At 44.4% G+C, this 22,297-nt stretch overlaps 1 protein-coding gene across 2 annotated transcripts in view; it reads left to right on the forward strand.

Annotated features, from left to right (window-relative positions):
• Nucleotides 1–22,297, forward strand: part of PAPPA2 (pappalysin 2) — a 269,050-nt gene that overhangs the window by 17,748 nt on the left and 229,005 nt on the right. For both annotated transcript variants that reach the window (XM_042976274.1, XM_042976275.1), the window contains exon 2: nucleotides 16,733–17,804. In XM_042976274.1, the coding sequence (XP_042832208.1) occupies nucleotides 16,733–17,804 (1,072 nt within the window). The remainder of the gene's footprint in view (nucleotides 1–16,732; nucleotides 17,805–22,297) is intronic.

Raw genomic sequence — 22,297 nt, forward strand, 5'->3', positions numbered from 1 at the left:
TTTAGGATCTGATCGGCATAATATTTGGGTTTTGTGGGCCTTTGCACCCTAGAAAGCTGTCAGGGTCTCTGTGGGTTAATTTGTGACCACACAGTAGAGGCAAAAACGTTCAGATAGTATTAAGTAAACATAGACAGTATGTGTTCACCGAGTGAATATGAGACGTGTTGGACGAGTACTTAATACTGTGATGTCTCGCTTTACGAAAACCTGATATGCAAACATCTGACCTTAGTTGACTGATAAGTTGGGAGGTTATTTTCATTGTACAAGGATCTTCTCCAAGCTTCCTTTGACTAAAGGCTCCTGCAGCGCCTCTGAATCAAGTATATATTTAACACCATTTAAACACTTCTTTGATTCTGTAAACCATACCTAGCGAATGAAATGGCAAAGCAAATTTTTGAGAGAGATCTCAAAAGTATTTATTTGGCGGAGGAAAGGAGAAACCAGGATATTGGTGTTGGTGCTCTTCAGTTGGAATTTTAAGAGTTCTCAGAGGGACCTTGATAGAAATGGGATAAGGTTGCAGAAACAGGGCAGAAGCCCCCAGCTGTAGGTGCCCCTGTGACTCTGTCTCCCCCAGGACTGGCCTGTGCAAGGTACTAAAGTGTCTTCTCAAAGACAAAGAGATTCAAAACACGCCAGGGGTGGGATTTCAGATCATTCTCTTAGCTTTTGCACAGCCTACCTTCTGCATTTGGAGGCTGTGATCCTTTCTCTTGGCTTGCTGGAATGCCAAGGACTTGCTTTCCTAGGGATGCCAGTCTGCATCCCTAGAACGTGTTCTGGCAGGCTGAGATGCGTCTGTTGTAGTCTAGGTGGGCTGCTGAGGGAAAAGGGGCCCAGCCCACACCCCTCCCGAGGCAGACACTCATCGAGCAAACCAGCCTTTCCTCGTTCAGGCATTGATGGCATGTTCGCGGAATCCAGAATCACAGGACCAGCGGAGTGTGTGAATGAATGCTCGGGAAATTTCATACTGTTCATTCTCAAAGGTTATTAAAAGTGGTCGAAATTATGTTCCCCTCCCAAAAATCCATGTGTTTAAAATTACTAATTAGGAGACCGTTTTCTTTTTCTTTTTTTTTTTTACTGGGAATGAGTAGATGTAAGGAACATTTCAGCACTTTTAAAACTTCCAATATTTATTTCTTTATGTGGGAGAAAAAGAATTTAAATGTCCTGAGATGTCCTGAGGTACTGATGATGTGGTCGCATCATCTCACAACCCTGGCCGGCAGTCCCAGAAACGGGGGCTCCAGCTGAGTTCTTTTCTGGGTCCTCTCTGGACACTCTGGAACAAGGCAGAGGGAGAGCCACGATGGTGTCCACAGCCCATGTTCCTTGAGAGCAGCTCTGTAGGCCACTAAATGTGTGTCACCTCTGAGGCCTGACCTTCTGTCCGGAGCTCCATCACAAGCAAAGAGGCCTCCTTCGTAGAAATACTGGCGAATGTGTCTCCATCTGCTCTCCATGCAGTGCCTGGGGGTGGAAACCACCTGCCAAGGAAGGTCTGTCTGATTGCCACAGTCCCGTGGATCCCAGGAATACGACACCCCTGCCTCCACCCGAATAAAAACCAAGATACCAGATGCATGTCAAGCTCCCCTCCAGACACTGGTGCTCTGGAGCATGGCATAAGGAGAGCATGAAGACAGTGCCCACCATTCAGGGGTCTCTGGAAAGGAGACAGTCAGCCCCAAGATGCGTGTTTAATTGGAAGCCTGCCCCTCGGGCCACAGTCAGGAGGGTTAGCTAATTGGCCTCGTCCACAGAAAGACAAAGCTCCTGGGTCTGCTGCCTCTTGCTTTGTCCTACGGGTGGTAGCCGTTTAAGCACCCTTTCTCCCTTGGTACGGATCTGTGGGAGTCAGGATCATAAACTCACTGGCCACCAAAGCCTGACAATGTGTTCCCTGGCAACAGTGGCAGAAATCGGGACACCAGATAGGGGTATGTGTTTGGTGACACCATCATTACAGTCCCATGGGACCAGGGGACGCAAGCTCCCCTGACCTACGGAGCCAGGAGACCGAGGGGGCATCCCCTAGGCAGCAGCCGCAAAAATCAGGGCAACAGATGTGTCTGAAAGCTGCTTCCCGGGAGTTACTGGAGCTCGGGGCGCAGTAAAGAGCAGCACCGAGAGAGCCCAGCCAGTCTGCATCCCTAGAATGCGTTCTGGCAGGCTGCGATGCACGTGGGCATCATTGGACAGAGCATGTTGGACACCTGCCCCTCTGGCCAGCACTTGAATGTCAGCAGATGGGCTTCCTTCACTTGAAGTCTGGGCAACATTGGCTGCATCTGAGCTGGACCCTGGGCAGGTGAGTCAGAGCGCACCGACTCTTTGTGGATGGCTCTCAGATCGCTAGTCGTGTCTTGTCGGGACACAAGCCCCGTTCGTTTTCAAAGTTAGATGTTCTGGGGGGGGCTTGTCTCTCAAGCGTGTATCTTAAACGTTGGGGTACCCAGTGAGGGGCTGGAACCTTTCACTCCTCAGGGAGAACCTTTGGGCTTGAGTTCCCTCCTGGTTGTGGGTCACTATGCTGAGGATGGGGTTTGTGGTGAACCCGTCCCGGCCTCTCCTACCTGCTTGTTTGCCAGATGGACAGTCATCACTCAGCCAGGCTGTAGGTTTTTTATTTTTTTATTTTTTATTTTTTTAATACGAAATTTCTTGTCAAATTGGTTTCCACACAACACCCAGTGCTCATCCCAACAGGCGCCCTCCTCAATGCCCATCACCCACGGCTTTAGGTTTTATAAAGAAGAAATGGTTCCACATGTAGCTGCAGAGCTGGTGTGTCTATGGGAGGAAGTGAATTCAGGGTCTTCCTGTGTTGCCATCTTAGACGTTTGCTGAGTTTTACCTCCGTCTGTCTTATTTTTGAAAATTTTATTTATTTACTCAGTTATTTATCTTTCAGTTTTATTGAGACGTAATTCACCTAAAGCACTATCTAAGTTTAAGGTCTACAGCGTAATGACTTGACTGTATATTATAAATTACCACAATACGTCTAGTTAACTTCCATCATCTCATATAGATACAAAAAAAAAAGAAAAGAAAAGAAAAACGGGGAAAAAAGGTTTTTTTCCCTTGTGATGGGAACTTTTAAGATCTATTCTCTTAGCAACTTTCAAATATATCTTACAGTGATGTGAACTATAGTCATCATGTTGTGTGTTATTTTCCCAGTACTTTAACTTACAACTGGACGTTTGTACCTTTTGACCCCCCTTCATCCAATTCCCCCAGCCTCCCAAAAATATTATTTCTGTAGGTAGAATAGTATTCTACCAAAAATATATTGTTTGGGTGGACTGTACTGTTTTTCTTTTACATATATATGTGTGTATATATGTGTATATATATATATATATATATATATATATATATATATATACTTTAATGCTTACTCATTTTTTGAGAGAGAGAGAAGACAGAGCACGACTGGGGGAGGGGTGGAGAGAGAGGGAGACACAGGATCTGAAGTGGGCTCCATACAGGCTCTGAGCTGCCAGCATAGAGCCCGACGCGGGGCTCGAACTCACGGACCTGATCATGACGTGAGCCGAAGTCGGACACTTAACTGACTGAGCCCCCAGGCGCAGTCACGGATGAGGGTGGGAGCGGAGGAGCTTTATGTATCGAAGTCACTAGCTAGCTGAGCTCCATCCCTCACCCACTGCTGACAGAGGCCCGTTCTCAGAGATCGTGATCTGCTCTCCTTTAGAAGCCGGCTACTCGTAGTGTGGTATGAAGGCCAGGAGCGTTGGCTTCATCTGGAAGCCGGTTGGAAATACAGAATTTGAGGTGCCGTCCGGGTCCTACTGAATCAGAATCTGCATTTATTCGGGTCCCTGGGTTGTTCATACCCACAGTAACCCAAGTAAGTTGTTCAGGGAGATCTGAACAGCCCTGGACTAGAGTTGGCCTGTTAGGGGGTCTGTGGACCCTTTCAGCCTGAATTTGTAGGCAGACACTGTTGATTACAGGTAAAAGGTGGTAGTGTTTGGATTTAGCTCCCTTGCTAGCTGCTTTCTGAGGTCCTGTGCGGGCCATGGCTTCTGAGGTTGCAAATGCCTTTGGATTCTTGTCCCCGACCACCTCACTCTGTGCTTCCCCGCTCTCTCCTCTCCCTGCCAAGCCACTGCATTGACTCTCACCCCTGCCTGAGCGGTCTCTGGAAAGCTAGGGAAGCCCCCCATCCCGGTTCTGACCATCTCTGCGCACAGCGAGAGCGTGACTAAGGGGAAGAGTGGACTGCGAGAAGATGTTGACAAATGTGCTGGGAAGATGCTAGTGAAACGTTCCCAGGAGGATTTTCCCACTCTGTGCTCTAATTTATAAAAGCTTGGACTCACAGATAAAAAGCTGCGCCTAATCCCGTCTGGAAGGAAAGTTATCTAGAGCAGCTGAAAAACACCTCCCTGGGCTGCTTTTTTCACTTTCTCCTCTTCCTGCTGACATGGCCCTGCTGTCTGCCAGGTTGTGTGGTCCTTGATGAATGGCCTGTCTCCTCCTCCTTGGTCCTTTCTGTTCCCCTCATGGCCTCTCTGGGGGGGTAGGCTGTTGGGTAAGTAGTTCTGCAGAAGGCAGTAGATATACATGTTGGGTGGCTGGGGGGCGGGGGGGCGCAGGCATAACATCCTGAGAAAAGACCTTGCCTTGTATCAGGTTGATTTATGGTCATGACCTAACCTGGCTCTGTTTTTTGCTCATTTTTCTCATAAAAACAAACTTGCACCATACAGCATGTTTTTTTAGTTACCAGAGCTGATGACACTGTGCATGACTCCTCTGTTTTGTTGAATAGAACTTCACCTTCCTGGAAGCTGATGGGCCTTCTGGGAGAAGCAGGACTCTCCCAACTCTTATTCTCCCAGAAGTACAGAGAGAACTCTGCCGTGGGGCTTTCCTGAAAGTGACGTTCTGTGGCCATCCCTGTGCCAAGGGCAGGATTTCTGCCTGGGCCTTACCTTATCTTCCACCACCTTGGCTTGTGGTTGTAGTTAAACGATCCCTTCTGCGGGGCTCTGCCATGGACAGGTGCTCTCTCCAAAGTGGGGCTTTGCCCAAGAGAAGATGTCAGTCGGTTTTACTGCATGTGCTATAATGCATCTGTTAGGAGCCACAAGGAAGCAGCGTATTCTGCGAGGGTTGGGGAAAAGACGTCTAGCGTCACGGGACGTCCAGGCACTCACGGTTACACGGTGAAGAGAAAGCTCAGTCCCCGTTGTGTCATCCCTCTGGGTCACGTGCAGTTGTAGGGCTTTTAGGCCACACTGCCTGTCTCCCCTCCCCACGCCCCACCCCCACCCTGGTGGCGAAGGTTTCTTCTCTGAGTCAAGACTCATGACTCAGTTTGACTTGTGGAACAGAGTCGATGCAATGCGGGAACTACAACCCATTCCTCTCTTGACCCTGTGGGAAATTCATGGGTGTCCGAGACAGGCTCTTGCCCTCACAGCACCCTCAAATTGCTTGATGGTGTAAAGAAAATAGCACAGTAGCATGCAGCTCCCTGAGCCGCTCTGTGGGACGGTCAAGGAAGTCTTCACGGACAAGGTGGAGCTCAGGCTGACTTCCAAAGGACATGCTCATGGGTGGGGGGCATTTCACAGGAAGGGAGCTATATGGCATTATTTACGGGGCTAGGACATTGATGTCAGAAAATGACATGTTGACTGGAGAGTGGGGTTTAATTGGGGGCGTGTAAGAGAATGAATCTCTATGCATCCTTCTCGGCATTGGGCCTGCATAGCCTCTCATAGCCTTTTTTTTTCTTTTCCATTTACTTCAACAGTCTGAAATAAGTTCACATAATGTTCTTGAAACACAGATACTCCTTTGTTTTGAAGAAAAGGGTATGAGATGCTCCTTTCCCCCTTTTGTCATTACCATAAAATAAGAATGCCAAGGACAGGTTGATTCCTGACAGTTCTCAGAAGATTTTTTTTTTTTTAATCGCACTTTATATTGACTTTTATAACTTCTGGAGTCGATGATACTTTCCTCATAATTATGATGCCAAGAGCACTGTGGAAACGTAACTCCCTCTGTCTGGTCAAAACCAACTGACGGAAGATTCCAGTAGGGGAGAGGGAAGATTTCTGGCGGATCCTTCTCCACCAGCGAGCGGGCAGAGCAGCTTGAGCAGATTGGTTGAGAGGTGGGGGCAGCTCCTACCTGGACCACCCACCTCCCTTTTCTGTTACATTCTCTTCTAATACAGGGTCCCCTTCCCCACTAATACCTAATGGGGAAACCAAGAAAAGGAGAAAGTGGGGGTGGAAGCGACTGGCTTGGAAGGGAGTTTTCAGTTAAAAATTTTTTTAAAATGTTTATTTATTTTTGAGAGAGAGAGAGAGAGAGAGAGAGAATCTGAAGCTGGCTCCAGGCTCTGTCTGCAGTGTCAGCACAGAGCCCGACACGGGGCTTGAACCCACAAACCACAAGATCATGAACTGCGCCCGAGTACTGGCTGAGCCACCCAGGCGCCCCAGGGAGTTTTCCGTCGAGGGTTCTTTACGTGGGCCTCCCTTCCACCTTCAGTTGCTGTCCTGGCTTTGGGGTGAGAAACTCTGTGTTGCCTCAGGGTCCCCTAGAGTTGATGACTGAGTGTCATGTGTCACAGGAAGGCCTGTGGGACCACCCAGAAATCTTATGAAAGTCAGCAAGCCCGCCTCTCAGCTTAGGTACTGGGCAACGTGGACATGTCAGGCAGCCGGCCAGTCTGTCTATCCTGCACACGGTTTCTGGGGGTGGATGTTAGCCTCCACGGTCCTTTAAGACGGATCCCAGTCGCCTTCAGAGCGGTCCGCATCTTTGTTGCTGCCACGCCCACCAGCCTGTGTTGCTGGTCTTGCTTCAAAGCAGTAACTAGACACTTGTTTCTCAGTATTTGAGATATTTTAGTATCATGGGAAAAGCTGGGGCTTTTTGGTCAAACAGACGTGGTTTTGGTCCCCGTCTCTGGCCCTTCCTAGATGATAGACTGTGGATGATTTGCTTAACTTCTATGATCCTCAGGTTTTAGTCTGTAACTGAGGATCATAAAATCAGCACGTACACTTGTGGTAGGGTTTAACAGGGGTGGCGCATGGTAGGTCTTTCGTAAAAGGTAGTTGAGGTCTCTTTATTTCCTCTTGTCATAAGCAGCAGATCTCCTGAGCACAAAGAAAGAACCTAAGGAATGCAGAGAAGCAGGATTGTTCCTCGACAGGGGCCACATTGACAAACTTACCCATGAAACAGTTGTCTGTAACTCTTTAGCTATGATGTTTGCCACTATTAAAATCTCTCACAAACACTCAGGGAGACTGTATCCCAGTTTGAAGAAGGCTTTTCTCCTTGACGGAAATGGATTCTATTAATACCAAACGCAATTTATAGTAATAGAGAGCTGGATGCAAATGCTTTTTCCTGAAGACTCAGATGGGTACGCAGCTCTGTTAAGACACCCATGGTCTCTACAAATGAGTTTTGGAGTTTACAGCAGAAATACAATGAATCGGATGTAGTCCTCCAGTTTACTTTCCTTTTTCTCAAACCTTATGTTAAATACAAGGTAGGGTGCTTGGACAATTGTCAATTTAGCAGACATTGATGCATAACGGGAGCCAGTTCTGAGCGAGAGCTGGAAGAATGATTCTTAAAGTTTTAAGATGACGTGGTCCGAATGTTTGGCCTCAGTACCACCACCATTTTTCAAGTTACATCATTCAATCTCATTTTTCCGACCCGTGGGCTATCCTAGTTCAGTCTGGTGTTGAGTGATTTCATAAATCATGCTGAACGACTTGGTCCCTCTGTTCCTCCCAAGAATGTGACTTTGATGAATAAACACCAGTTATAACACGTTTGCTTTTATCACATATACATCCAAACTTGTAAAATCTCAGTGTTGCACAAGTTCAGAGTTGTACCATGTATGGTGTGTTGGCTTAGATTGGGTTGGTCTTATCAGCCTCCTCTCTGCTAGGCCGAGAAGAGAGAGGCCTGTTAAATGGGGATTTGGTCATTTTTCTTTTGAATCAAAGTCCATCTTGCTCCTACCTGGTGGAGTTAAGAAAGCAGGTCTGGTGTCCCTCCTGAGGACGTGTACATGAGCTTGCAGGGAGCTCTGTGATCCCCTTTGTGGTCAAAGGGGCTGAACAGCAGATCTGAGGTGGACAAATTGTGCTGAACTGGCACGGTTGGTTACTGGATGCTTAAAGTGGATAGGCATTTTAAGGCTCAAAATCCAAAGTGGAGGCAACATTTATCCTTTTTTTTTTTTAAGACTTAATATTTTTAGAAGTTTTAGGTATACAATAAAATTTTAGAGGAAGATACAGAGATTTCCCGTATGTCTTCCGCCCTGACCATGCATGGCCTTTGCCATGATTGATGTCACTCACCAGCATGGTACAGCATGGTACATTGTATTTTTTTTTTTACCAAGAATGAACCTATATTGACACAGCATCATCACCAGTCCAGAGTTTACTTAAGGGTCACCCTTTGTATTGCAAATTCTTTGGGTTTGGACCAAAGTAAAATGACGTATATCCATCATGATAACATCACACAGATTATCTTCATTGCCCTAAAAATCCTCTCCGCTCTGCCCGTTCATGTGTCTCCCCTCACCCCTGGCAATCACTGATCTTTTTAATACCTTCATAGTTTTGCCTTTTCCAGAATGTCATGTAGTTGGAATCATGCTGTATATAGATTATTAGATTGGCTTCTTTGACTTTGTAATATGCATTTATGCTTCCTCCATGTTTTTTTTTTTTTCTTTCTTTCATGGCTAGGTAGCTCATTTCTTTTTAGTGCTGAATAACATCCCATTGTCTGTCTACACCACAGTTAATTTATCTACTTACCTACTCAAGGACAGCTTGGTTGCTCTCAAGATTTGGCAATTATGAATAAAGCTGCTCCAAACATCTGTGTGCAGGTTTTTGTGTGAACAGAGTTTTCAGTTCCTTTGGGTAAATATCAAAGAGTGTGATTTCTTGATCATATGATAAGAATATGTTTAATTTTTCTTTTTTTTTAAATTTTTTTTTAATGTTTATTTACTTTTGAGACAGAGAGAGACAGAGCATGAATGGGGGCAGGGTCAGAGAGAGAGACACAGAATCAGAAGCAGGCTCCAGGCTCTGAGCTGTCAGCACAGAGCCCGACGCGGGGTTCGAACTCGTGAACCACGAGATCATGACCTGAGACGAAGTCGGACACTTAACCGACTGAACCACCCAGGCGCCCCTGTTTAATTTTTCAAGAAGCCACCAAACTGTCCTCCAAAGCAGCTGTGCCATTTTGCATTTTCACCAGCAACGTGGGAGAGTTCCTGTTGCTCCAGATGTTCCTAGCATTTGGTGTCCGTGTTCTGGATTTTGGCTCTTCTATGACATGTGTGGTGTTATCTCTTGGCTTCAGTTAGCCTTTCCCTGATGACAGATGATGTGGAGTATCTTTCCATATGCCTGTTTACCATTTGTAGGTCTTTGGTGAGTTATCTCTTATGATCTTTGGCCCGCTTTGAAATTGGGTTGTTTCTGTCATTACTGTTAAGCTTTACAAGTTCTTTGTGTGTCCTGGAGCAGAGTCCTTTATCAGATGTGACCTTTGCAAGTATTCTTTCCCAGCCTGTGACTTGTTTTCTCGTTGGTTTGATACTGTCTTTAGCAGTGCAATAGTTTTTATATTTATTTTTAATCGAGTCTTGCTGAGAAACTATTTCTTTCGTGGATCATGTTTTGGTGTTGCAGCTAAAAAAGTCATCACCAAATCCAAGGTCATCTAGGTTTTCTCCTGTTATCATCCAGGATTTTTATAGTTTTACATTTTGCGTGTCGGTCTATGATCCGTTTTGAGTTAATTTTGGTAAAGACTCTAAGGTCTGTGTCTAGCTTTATATTTTTGCATGTGGACTCATTGATCCAGCAGTTTGTCGAAGAGACTGTCTTTGCTCTCTTGTATTGCTTTTGCTCCTGGTCAAAGATCAGTTGACTCAATTTATGTGGGTGTATTTCTGGGCTTCCTGTCTTGTTTCAATGATCTGTAGGTCTACTCTTTCACTAATACCACACTGTCTTGATTACTGTGGCTTTATAGTAAGTCTTGAAGTGACATTTCCTCCTTTTAAGTGATAAGAAAATCAGATCACCAGCAAAACACACACATCTACTTTACTAGTCAGAGGGAGAAGGAGACACTTGGCAGCTTGTGTCTGTTTTCCTTGTCGGTCTTTACCGTGGTGGAGCTGGCTCAGACGGGCTCACCAGAACCGACAGGACACACTGAAAAGGAAAACAATACAAGACCACGACACCTCAGCTCTAGTGTATTCTCTGCACCCAGCCTGACACCCGACTTCTCAGAGCCTCGGTATCTTCATCTATACAATGAGGTGACCATTATCCTGCCGAGCTCATAAGACGGCTTTACCGTTTGAATGATAGTTACACCAGATTGCTTTGGAAAGCTCAAATATAAATCGGAGTTACCTTTTTTTTTTTTTTAAATGCTTACTTATTTATTTTGAGAGAGAGAGAGGGAGAGAGAGAGAATCCCGAGCAGGCTCCACCCTGTCAGCTCAGAGTCCGAAGTGGGGCTTGACCTCACAAACTGTGAGATCGTGACCTGAGCCGAAGTCAAGAGTCGGGATGCTTAACTGACGGCCCACCCATGTGCCCCAAATGGGGGATATCTTTACATGCTAAGAAGTAAGAGAAAAAACACAAAAAGAATACCGCATCCCAATTTAGAAGACTCAGCTGAAGTGGATATTTGATATAAGGAATTTTACAGTAAATGCTTCTGGGTGAATGGTCATGACCTTCGCTCTGGGAATGTCTGAACTTCCATCTTGGAGTTCCTTGGCTTTAGGTCTCCCTAACCTTTTCAAACAATCTGATTGGGAACAGAGTACCCCTAGTTTCATTAGGCAGATTTGGATACAATCAAATTATTAACAAGGTGGGTCAATGCTAGAAAGCTGCCATTTAATAACTTCAGGGAGAATTTCTGCCATATCATCTCCATATTTTAATAAAGAGGTTCTTTTGCTGTTCACATGACTATACTTCTAACCGTCAGCATATCTCACTGTAGTTCCTTATTTAAGGCTTATCTCTCGCACTGTACCGAATGCTCCATGATGTCAAATAACCATTTGATCACTAGAAATCCCCAGCACAAATACTGAGATCGGCAGCTAGTACTGGTTCATAAATATCTCCTGAGCAAGTGCGTGGGCAGACTGACTACACAGAACTCTTGTAGCGTTCATGTATTTCTTGTGTGACAGTTGTCCATCTGCAAGCTTTGGAAAGTTCCTTAACTGCAGTTGGACCAAGTGTGCAGGGCAAGGCCAGCTATGGGGTGTTTCATGCTGCCTCTCCTCTGTGTGCTCTCGGGATATCAGAGGCATTTGGCAGCAGTAGGGAAATCTTCAGCTAGTCCCTAACCTCCTCAGTCCAAGCCCCTTACTGTGTTATGCACGACCTGCTTTGACCTGTTTCCACCCCTGGTGCCTTCCGTCTTGCTGTCCCCACTGTGTAGAGTGATCCATAATTCTTTTTCCTGGCCAACTCTTCCCCACTCTTCAAGAGCAGGTATCAGTCTTCTCCCCTTAGGAGACTGGACTGTATGAGATCAGGCTCTGTCTTCACTCACCTATGTATTCCTTGATCTTAAGTCCTGATAGGTTGAAGTCACCTCATAATATTTCCAATCACCCATGAGACTAAAAATCCTCAAGGGCAAAGACTGCTTCTTCTTCCAAAGCTGAAATGAGTTGCTATGTCTGGCATGAATGGGATGGTCAGTAAATGTTTGATGAATGGAAATGACTAATTCCAAGTGAAATTTCATTTTCCACAAGGAGCAAGACAGTGAGATGAGATGAGAATCCAGTGTGGTTTAATAGGGTGACGGTCCTTCAAGTGACCAAGATGATCCTCTCCCCACCAGCTAGGGCTGAAGCATGGAGCTTCAAGTTACAGATTCAGAGGTGGGGTTATGTCTGTGTTTGAGCAGAGGCTTCAATTTCAGCCTAACTGTACTGGTTTATTCAGTCCCAAGAGATAAGAGAATCATACTTTTCTATCCATGTCCTCTACATTGGAGGAAGGGATGATTACTAGTATGGACTATAGACAATGTGGGAGGATAGAAATATTTGCTTACTTTGGCCTTGGGAATTTTGAAAATCCTCACAAGGATGGACTCAAGATTTTATGAAAGAAGTTGGGGCTGATGGCAGTGATTATCAGGGAGACGTTAGCCAGTGCCACAGTTTCTTCTTTTGGAGTAATAGATCTTTCACTGGGAGTGTTGGATATTTATTTTCATTTCAGTACTCTTAAATATGAGTTTTATTATGATAATAAAAAGCCCCAATTAATTATCAGTTCCTCGACAATCAATTAGCCACGGTCCCTGTCAGTATCATATCTGTGCACTATTCCTAACAAGCCCTTATTTCTTTTAGCTGCCTCTCATTCCATTCGTTTGCTGAATTAATGAGCAAGTATGTACGATGGTTGCACAGGTTGTAGGAAAACGCCTGATCACATGCGATTCTTAAATAAATGGCTTAAAGCAGTTTCAGACGAGCTTTCCGCTTTCATGTCTGATTTAACTTACCATTGATAACCGTCTTTCTAATCCCAGCTTCTGTCTTCTGCATTTCCATACATGAGGCAGCAGTGAGAAGACGGACTTCTTTTGTAAATACGTTGGGTAGCAGAAGCTGTCAGCATAGGCTTGCAAGAACCTGTATCTGTAAAAGTTTCACATGTGGTTCTGATCTGCAGCTATGGCTGATAACATTGGTGTCTTAGCTTGGGTTGCTGGAACAAATACACCATCGACTAGGTGGCTTAAAGAAAAGCAATTTTTTTCTCACGGTTCTGGCGGCTGGCAAGTGTAAAATCATGACGCCAGCAGATTCAGTGTCTGGTAAAATCCTCTAGGTGGTTTGCAGGTGACCCTTCCTTGTATCCTCACATGGCAGGGGGCTAGCTCTCTTCCGCTTCTTGGAAGGACACTAATCCAAGGGCTCCTGGGGGGCTCAGTCAGTTAAGCATCCAACGCCGGCTTGTGGTTCGTGAGTTCGAGCCCCGCGTCGGGCTCTGTGCTGACACCTTGGAGTCTGGAGCCCACTTCGGATTCTGTGTTTCCCTCTCTCTCTTGGCCCCTCCCCTACTCATGCTCTCTCTCTTTGTGTCTCTCAAAACAAGTAAACATTAAAAAAAAAAGGAAAAATAAAATAAAAATAAAATGCAGTCATCTAAGCACCGAGTGAGGTTTCTCATACGCTACTTGGACATCTTATTAAATTAGAGAGCAAAGGATAATTACTTTGGTAATCATTTAAAAAGTAGTATTTGCATCATATTTGCTACAGCTCCCAACTAAAATGACTATTTTAGTGCTTTTGTTGAATAAATCTTTTCTAATATAATTACTAACACTTGGATTAATCAGATCTAGACTAGTTTGACAAAATTACATCTTCTGTGTCATTCTCAAGAAGTTAGAAATATCATTTTAGGCACACTATTAATAATTTTATAGCTTCCTATGAGATAAATAAGTAGAAACAATTGTTTTATTGATGCTAAAATGGAAGTTCTAAGAACAGTAAATAAAAGTGTTCAAAATTGCAACTAGATGCCAAATATAAATTATCTGTTAATTTATATATGAAGCCTAATAATTTATACCTCAACTCACATATAGACAGACCTTGACTTATATTGGTTCAACTTATGATGTTTTTTAAAGTTTATTTATTTATTTTGAGAGAGAAAGAGAGAGAGCAAGGGAAGGGCAGAGAGAGGGAGAGACAGAGTCCCGGGCAGGCTCTGGGCCGACAGCCCCAACACGGGGCTCTAAGTCATGAACCATGAGATCATGACCTGAGCTGAGATAAAGAGTTGAAAGCTTAACCACCTGAGCTGCCCAGGCACCCCTCAACTTATGATTCTTTGACTTTATGATGTTGTGAAAGTGACACACATTCAGTAGAAACTGTACTTTTTGAATACTGAATTTGGAGCTTTTCTCAGGCTGGCAGTAGATGGTCCAATACTCTCTTGTGATGCTGGGTGGCAGGGATGTGGCTCCAGTGAGCCACATTCTCACAAGGGTAAACAGCTAATACTCTTCCAGCCAGTCTGTATCCATATGACCATTCTGTGTTTCACTGGCAGTGCGGTATTCAATAAGTTACACGAGGCATTTGACACTCTATTGTAAAATAGTCGTTGTGTTAGATGATTTTGCTCAAGTGTAGGCTAACGTAGGTGTTCTGAGATGTAGGGGCGAGGCTAGGCTAAACTGTGATGTTCAGTAGGGCAGGTACATTAAATGCATTTTCAACTTAGGATTAGTTGATAAAGAAGTAACTCCTTCATAAGTGAAGAAAGATCTGTAGACACATCTATTTATGTGCAACAAATATGAAATAGCCTCTCCAATTCTTCTTCTTAAAAGCCAGCAGATATTTGCTAGTCGAGAGATTAGTAACTCTATGGTCCTGATATTAAATACTAAGTATTGTAGTACATTTGTTCATAGGTCAGCAGATGGACATAATTAAGGCTAAATGTACTTATCAAAATAAGTTAACCAAATTGAAACTCTGAAGCAGGGAGCTTACTATTGACCTCATTAGATTTGTCTGCCCTGTTGGAAGTCTACCCCATACAAGAATCTGTTAATGTAGGAGCTCTTATGCTCCTTTACCAGACAGACCTCAGTGTGAAAACAACACCCTCCTCAATGAATAAAACTGGAACATCATCATTGCATTATACCTAGTCCTCACCAGGACTTCAAAGTCTAACCGTTAGCGTTGCTTTTGTTAAAAAGAATGTCTTGTTTATTTTTATTTTTATTATTTTTGTTAATTTTTAAATGTTTGTTTTTGAGAGACAGAGAGAGAGAGAGAGAGAGAGAGGGCAAGGGAGGGGCAGAAAGAGAGGGAGACCCAGAATCCGAAGCAGGCTCCAGGCTCTGAGCTGTCAGCACAGAGCCCGATGCAAGGCTTGAACTCACGGACCATGAGATCATGACCTGAGCTGAAGTCAGACGCTTAACCAACTGAGCCACTCTGGTGACCCTGTCTTGTTATTTTTATTTATTTTTATTTTATTCTATTTTATTTTTTTAGATCACAAGTTACTGATTTATACTAGAGACAGAAGAAAAAATTTTCTAGCATTTATGAAAAAGTAGCGACTTTTACAAACACTTGACTGGAATCAGAACAGGAGGCCTCATGGCTTTTAAGTCCTGACTCTCCATAGAGAACTACTGTTTGGGTTGGATTGTATAGGAGCTCAGGGTAAGAAATACAATTCTTATAACCAGGTTGGGGGAGAACAACTTGTGCTGTTAGCCTCAGATATGTGATCCCAAGGCTAGCAGACTTTTTCATCATTTATTCATTTTTTTTAAACTTTTTTTTTGAATGCGTATTTATTTTTGAGAGAGAGAGAGAACACAAGCAGGGGTTGTGGCAGAGAGAGCAGGAGACACAGAATCCAAAGTAAGCTCCAGACTCTGAGCTGTCAGCACAGAGCCTGATGCGGGGCTTGAACTCATGAACTGAGAGATCATGACCTGAACTGAAGTCAGATGCTGAACCAACTGAGCCACCCAGGCGCCCCTCATTTATTCATTATTTAAGGAAATGTTTATTAAGCATTTCTTACGTGAATATACTGCCTCTGTGTAACTTACAAGTAAAGTCTGCTCCCAAGACTCTACCTACATACTAGTAGTAGAAGAGGTGCTGGGAAGGGATGGTGGGTTCGTAACTGCAGTTGGGCTGCTGGGAATATTCAAGGCGTCCAAATTGCCTTCGGGATTCCTCTTTTATATGTGGTTGTGTTCTATCCGACTCCTTTTGCCTGCTTCCAACACATTGACGATCTAGCTGTCTCCAAGCATCCCCCTCTTTGTTTATTCAGTAAGTAAGGCGGTCAAGTAGTGGGTGGTGTGGAACTTCAGCTTCATTTATCCTGTAGAGTTTCACTTCTGTACTGTGGTGGGCATCACCGGTTATAGAACAATCATTCTTATAACTGCCTTGACTGTTCTTTTCAGTCTGGGACTGCGGGGCAGGGCAGAAGCTGGGGAACAGTTGTTCACTGTGGATGGGTGTCCTTGGCACTAGAGGGGATAGTGGGCTAGGAATGATGTCTGTTACAGTGTTCTCTGAGGGACTTCCCGGTTCACCAACTCCTTCCTGTCCCCTGTGAGAATCATCATTTCAATATTCAAATGAGCACAAAGGACCTTTTGAGGGAGTGGGAGATGACCATTTTTCCTAGAAACTGTGACTGCCCCCACCCTGTGGCTTCTGAGGAAGTGGGGGGAAGATGTGGACTCAGCACGAGGAACATTTGTGACAAATTCTAGAGCACATTTATCACTTGTATTAGACATCGTCTTTTTCGCTTCTATTCTGATGACTGAAAAATACCAGAATGAGTTAAATTGGATCAAATCTCAAGTCAGATTCCTTCTGGGGATCGAAGTTGCCAGAATGGTCTGCTCTGGGTTACTGGATAGGCATCTCAGGTGGGGAATCTGTATCACTTATTTTTTTCCCCCTAAAAACCTACATTCTTGCTATTTATATGGGTTTTCTTCTCCCTTTCTCCATCCCCTTTGTATCTGGTATTTCTCCCCTCGATTCTTCCTTCTTTCCCAGGTGTGTTTGATAACTGCTCCCACACTGTCAGTGACAAGGGCTGGGCCCTAGGGATCCGCTCAGGGAAGGACATAGGAAGGCGAGACGCTCGCTTCTTCTTCTCCCTTCGCACCGACCGTGTGAAGAAAGCCACCATTGTGACTGGCAACAGTCGCTACCAACCAGGCACATGGACACATGTGGCAGCCACCTATGATGGACATCGTATGGCTCTGTATGTGGATGGCACTCGGGTGGCCAGTAGCCCAGAGCAATCTGGTCCCCTGAACAGCCCCTTCATGGCATCCTGTCGCTCTCTGCTTCTGGGGGGGGATAGCTCTGAAGACGGCCGCTATTTTCGTGGACACCTGGGCACCCTGGTCTTCTGGTCGACCGCCCTCCCGCAAAGCCATCTCCGGCACAGTCCTCAGCGTCCAGCTGGAGTGGAAGAATTGGCCTCCCTCATCCTGACAGCCAGTTTTGAGCCCTTGGAAGAACAGTGGGCCCCCTTTAGAGATGGGGAGTTCCCACAGCGTGAGGTTCTGCATGGCTTTGAGCCTGAGCCTGAGATTGTGTCACCTCTGAAGCCCCCACTCTGTGGACGGACGGCTTGTGACAACGTGGAGCTGATCTCCCACTACAATGGGCACCGGCCCCTCCAGGGAGAGAAGGTGATCCGCTACCGAGTGGTAAACATCTGTGACGATGAGGGCCTGAACCCCACCGTGCGCGAGGAGCAGATCAGCCGGCAGCACAAGGCGCTGAACCATGCCTTCAGCCGCTACAACATCAGCTGGCAGCTGAGCGTCCACCAGGTCCACAACTCCACCCTGCGCCACCGGGTTGTGCTTGTGAACTGCGAGCCCAGCAAGATTGGCAATGACCACTGTGACCCTGAGTGTGAGCACCCACTCACAGGCTATGATGGGGGCGACTGCCGCCTGCATGGCCGGTGCTACTCCTGGAACCGCAGGGACGGGCTCTGCCACGTGGAGTGCAACAACATGCTGAACGACTTTGACGACGGGGACTGCTGCGACCCCGAGGTGGCCGATGTGCACAAGACCTGCTTTGACCCCGACTCACCCAAGAGGTAAGGGACTGGGGCTTGGGGTGTCCTGCTCGTGGGATGCATTTCTCGCATTACACATCCCACCGGACGTTAATGATTGCGTTTTTGTGAAGTACTAGGTGTCAGGTAATTAGGGACACAGGGATGGCGAGGACAACCGACAGCCCTCCCAGAACTCGTTTTCTGTGGAGCAGACGACATGTGCATGGTGTAAAGTGTGCCCGAAGGTGTACACACCAGCTGCTTGAGGCACAGGAAAGCCAAACAACTTAGTCTACCCGAGGAAGTGAGGGGATCTGCAGAGAGTGAATAAGGTAAACTTCGGTAGACACCAGTCAGCACCAACCATCCACGATCGTTCTTCCTGTAGTCTTAGGCTCCCAAGAGAGTAACAGAGATCCGGGAAGAGGTCTCATGTGCGTGTAGTCTCTGGTGCAGCTTGAACAGTTGAGCAGCCTCAGGGCCACAAGACACCCCACAACCAACCCCACGTCTCCTTAAGGCGACCACAGTCTTCCTCTGTTCCCCATCAGATTCCATTCCCCACACAACGTCCAGAAAGAGCCTTTGTGAAAGGTGGATCGGAACCCATTACTCCCCTTCTTAATTTCTTTGTCCCCACTCTACTTAGAATAGAGTCCGGATTCCCCACCTGGCTCACGGGCTCTGCTACAACCTGACCCCTGCCTACTCACCTAGCTTCTTCCCCCAGCCACACTCACCATCCTCACTGCACAGCCACCCTGACTCTCTCCCGTGCCTGCTGAATGGATCAAGCTTGTTTTCGCCCCAGGGCTTTTCATTTTCTTGGAATCCTCTTTCGCCTGATCTTCCTTGGGTGGATTTTCTCTTGTCATTTCAATATCGACTTAAATGGCACCTCCTGGAGAGGACTTTCCTGATTTCCCCTCATTTAAGTAAGCTATTCAGTCACTATTATGTCAACTAATTTAATTCTGTATGTCACACTCATCCCTTCTTATGTTTTTCTTATGTTGGTTTGTCTCTCCTTTGCTTGAAATATCAGCTCCGTGAGATCAGGGCCCTTATTAACCACTACAGACCTCGTGCCTAGAACAGCCCTGACATACAGTTGTTTGTCTCATGTTTATTTTAATGAATTAATGGATTTGATGTGTCTCCTGTTGTGAGACAGAAGCCAATATGAGGATTTCCATTTGATGGTCAACGCAGGGGTTGGTGAATGTTACAGGGAGGTAAGAAAGGAAGGAGGGAGGTGGTAAACTTGTTAATTGGTGTATGTGGGCAGGGCTTCCTCATTACATAACTGGTACCTTTGTACAAATTATGAAAAGGCTCACATCTGAACTAGGGTGTAGTGTTGGTGAAAGGTGGGAAGAGTGGGTCTCAGCTCCCACCCAATACCTGAATGGCTGCCTTTGTGTTTGTAGGCCACGATTTGCAGAGTAATTCATGGTAGCCCTGTGTGTGGGCAGTCAGTTAACACCGATTAGTAGGTCAGCTTGTAGTTGAGGCATGTGATATCAAATATTGAGTATAAAATTCAGAATCGGGACACAGTTGAATTCTAGAGCCCTTGCTCCACTAGCTATATAAACTGTGCAAGACACTTTCTGAAACTCCGATGTCTTGTCCGTAAAAAAGAGCATGATTGCAGTGATACTTTGCCTTACCTATATCCTCAGGCTATTTGGTGAGTCAGATGAAATCAGGGATAGAGAAGTGCTTTGGTGACTGAAGTTTTCAGTGTTAAAAAACTGTCCTAATCTAACATTAGTTATTATTGTCATAATTAGACCTGACAGATGGGAAGCCTTTGTTTATATAGTAATAATAAGGGGAATTGATCACATTCCCAGAAATACTCACATCATAAAGATTCTGTTTGGGTTTGGTTTTTAGATTTTGATAACCTTAAGCAGAAGTTAAACCTCACTAATGACAGTGGTTTCCAACTCTCTGGAGAGACGGAGAAATCTGGCTTGTTCTCATTTTTCCTCCTCACTCACTGATTACAGCAACCCACTGTCATGACTGAGAGCATTATTCCAGGTACCGGACATCATTCTTGAGTGTCCCTTTATGTCTCTGAACACCTACAGCCACTACCCTTAACTAGGTGTTTATAACGTATTCCCCTTACTGCTGCAGAGTTGCCATGGCAACTGATCTCTTTCTAGCTCTAGACCCAGACATGTTTCAGACCTCCTTATCCCGACATGCAAAATTCACTTCGTGGAATAAAAGGAACTGTTTGTGCCTTTTTGATAGTTAAAAATATTTAAATCCAAGTAATACATGCTCATGGATACAAAACCAAATTGTACTGGAAAACATAGGGATGACAGCCCCCTGCCTAATTTTCCCCATCTTTCTCTGCCCTCTAGCCTTGCTCCCATATTTGATTATTTTACCTTTCTCTTTTGGTACTTACCTCTGTACCTCCAAATATTGTATTTATATTACTTGATTCATTGGCTTTAAACATTGTGCATTAGCTTTCTCTTAGGATAAAGAGGAGACTTTGACTCTTATATTGTCTCCTTCTTCTCCCCTCCATACTTCCAATATAGTTCTTTTACTATCTTTAGTTGAATCAGTTATATATATTTACAACATCATGGCTATGATTTCTTTCTTTTTATTTCTTTTCTTTCTTTCTTTTCTTTCTTTCTTTCTTTCTTTCTTTCTTTCTTTCTTTCTTTCTTTCTTTCTTTCTTTCTTTCTTTCTTCCTTTCGCTGTAGAACAAACTATGATTCTATTATTATATTTCCTTTCTGGCATAGCTTCCTTCCCCAACCCCTCCCAGCCCCCCGCTGCCACCCTACCCGTTGAGTCTCTCTTTTTTTCCCTTTCTTCCTTCCATCATTTTTAAAAATATTTTTTAAGTTTATTTATTTATTGTGAGAGAGAGAATGAGAGTGAGTGAGCAGGTCAGGGGCAGAGAGAGAGGGAGAGAGAGAAAATCCCAAGCAGGCTCCACGCAGTCAGCTCAAAAACTGATGCAGGGCTCGAACCCACAAACCATCAGATCATGACCTGAGTGGAAACCGAGATTTGGACGCTTAACCAACTGAGCTACCCAGGTGACCCTTCCATCATTTTTGATAGTCTCAATTATCTTATCAACTAATGTATATAATTTTTTTTTTTACACTCTTCTGGAGCTCTTCCTTCTAGGTTATTCTATTTTTCTCTCTCTTCCAATCTTGACCAGTTATCTAAGTCTGCTACACAGTTGTCATCTCAGAAATGCCCTTTGCTGCTTTTTGGATTGGAGCCACCATGTCCCGATTACCTTACCTTACCAGACATTTAACTTACAATCTTCTTTTCCTGGAAAATATCCTTAAGTAACTTTCTAAGAAAGAATGTTTTAGGTAACTTTTTTCTGAAAAACATTTCTTGAAGTGTTTTCGTTTTGCCTTTACACAAAATCAATAGGTTTGCCTTGGGGTAAAATTTTGGGTCAGAAAGCCTTTCCTCTCAGGTTTTTGAAAAAAAATTCATTAGCTGCCTCATGCTTCTCTTTTCATAATGGTGTGTCTTTTTAGAGGTGGAATTGTTGTTTCCTTTTAAAAGTTGTTTAGAATCTTAGCCTTGTCACTTGAGGGATTTTATGGTATTTTAAACAATTTTTCTTCAGTTGAGCGCTCAGTGGTCTTTTTGATCTGGGCACTTATGCCCTGACCTGTGGCAAATTTTGTCAAATTATTACATTGATACTGCTTTATTCGGTTTCCTCTGTCCTCTTTTTTCCCCCTTGAAACTCCTGAGGATGAATCTTCTGAATCTATTCTCTGTCTTTTTTCTCTCATATGTTGTAACTGTTCTTTTGTTCTTTTTTTTTGGAGATTTCCTTTAGTTTATCTTCCAGCTCTTCTGTTGAATTTTTTATTTTAGCAATCATATTTTTAAGACCTTCTTATTCTTTGACTTTCTATTTTAATCCATTTTTATTTGGAGGACGCAATTTTTTTTGAGGCTAAAAATAAGATTTATTGTGATTCTTTTTTCCCCGTGCACTCTATCTGATTCATCAGTAGTCAACTTTTATCTGCTCCCCCCCCACCCCTTAGTTTATATCTGTCTTTCATGCTGGTAGATTTCCTCAAATGTCTAGTGCTTGTTCACAATAGGAACCACACTTTTGGATCTCTACTTACCATGATCTAAAAAAGGATAATTAGCTCTGAATTTCTTCTTTTGGAGGAAGAAATCTGCATAGTGGAGAGGAGAACTTTTCTCTTTTCCAACTCCCTTATGTTTATTTCACATATAGACTTTTCCTCCCTCTATCCTCTGCCTTGTATTCCTTATGCTGAATTTTATTATTAAAAATATTGAGTGTCTTTCATGACTCTTATTGGAAAGAACCATATTTTGAAAAACAATCAATCAAGGTCCTGTGATGTGCCAGACACAATGAGCTAAGCAGAGGAACAAATATAAAGAATATATAAAGAGTAGGTGCTAACAACTTAGTGGAGAGTTTTAGTAATTTTGTCAAAATTCCCTGGATTTAATTTTA

Source organism: Panthera tigris, chromosome F3 (assembly GCF_018350195.1).
Source record: "Panthera tigris isolate Pti1 chromosome F3, P.tigris_Pti1_mat1.1, whole genome shotgun sequence".
Taxonomy (NCBI): domain Eukaryota; kingdom Metazoa; phylum Chordata; class Mammalia; order Carnivora; family Felidae; genus Panthera; species Panthera tigris.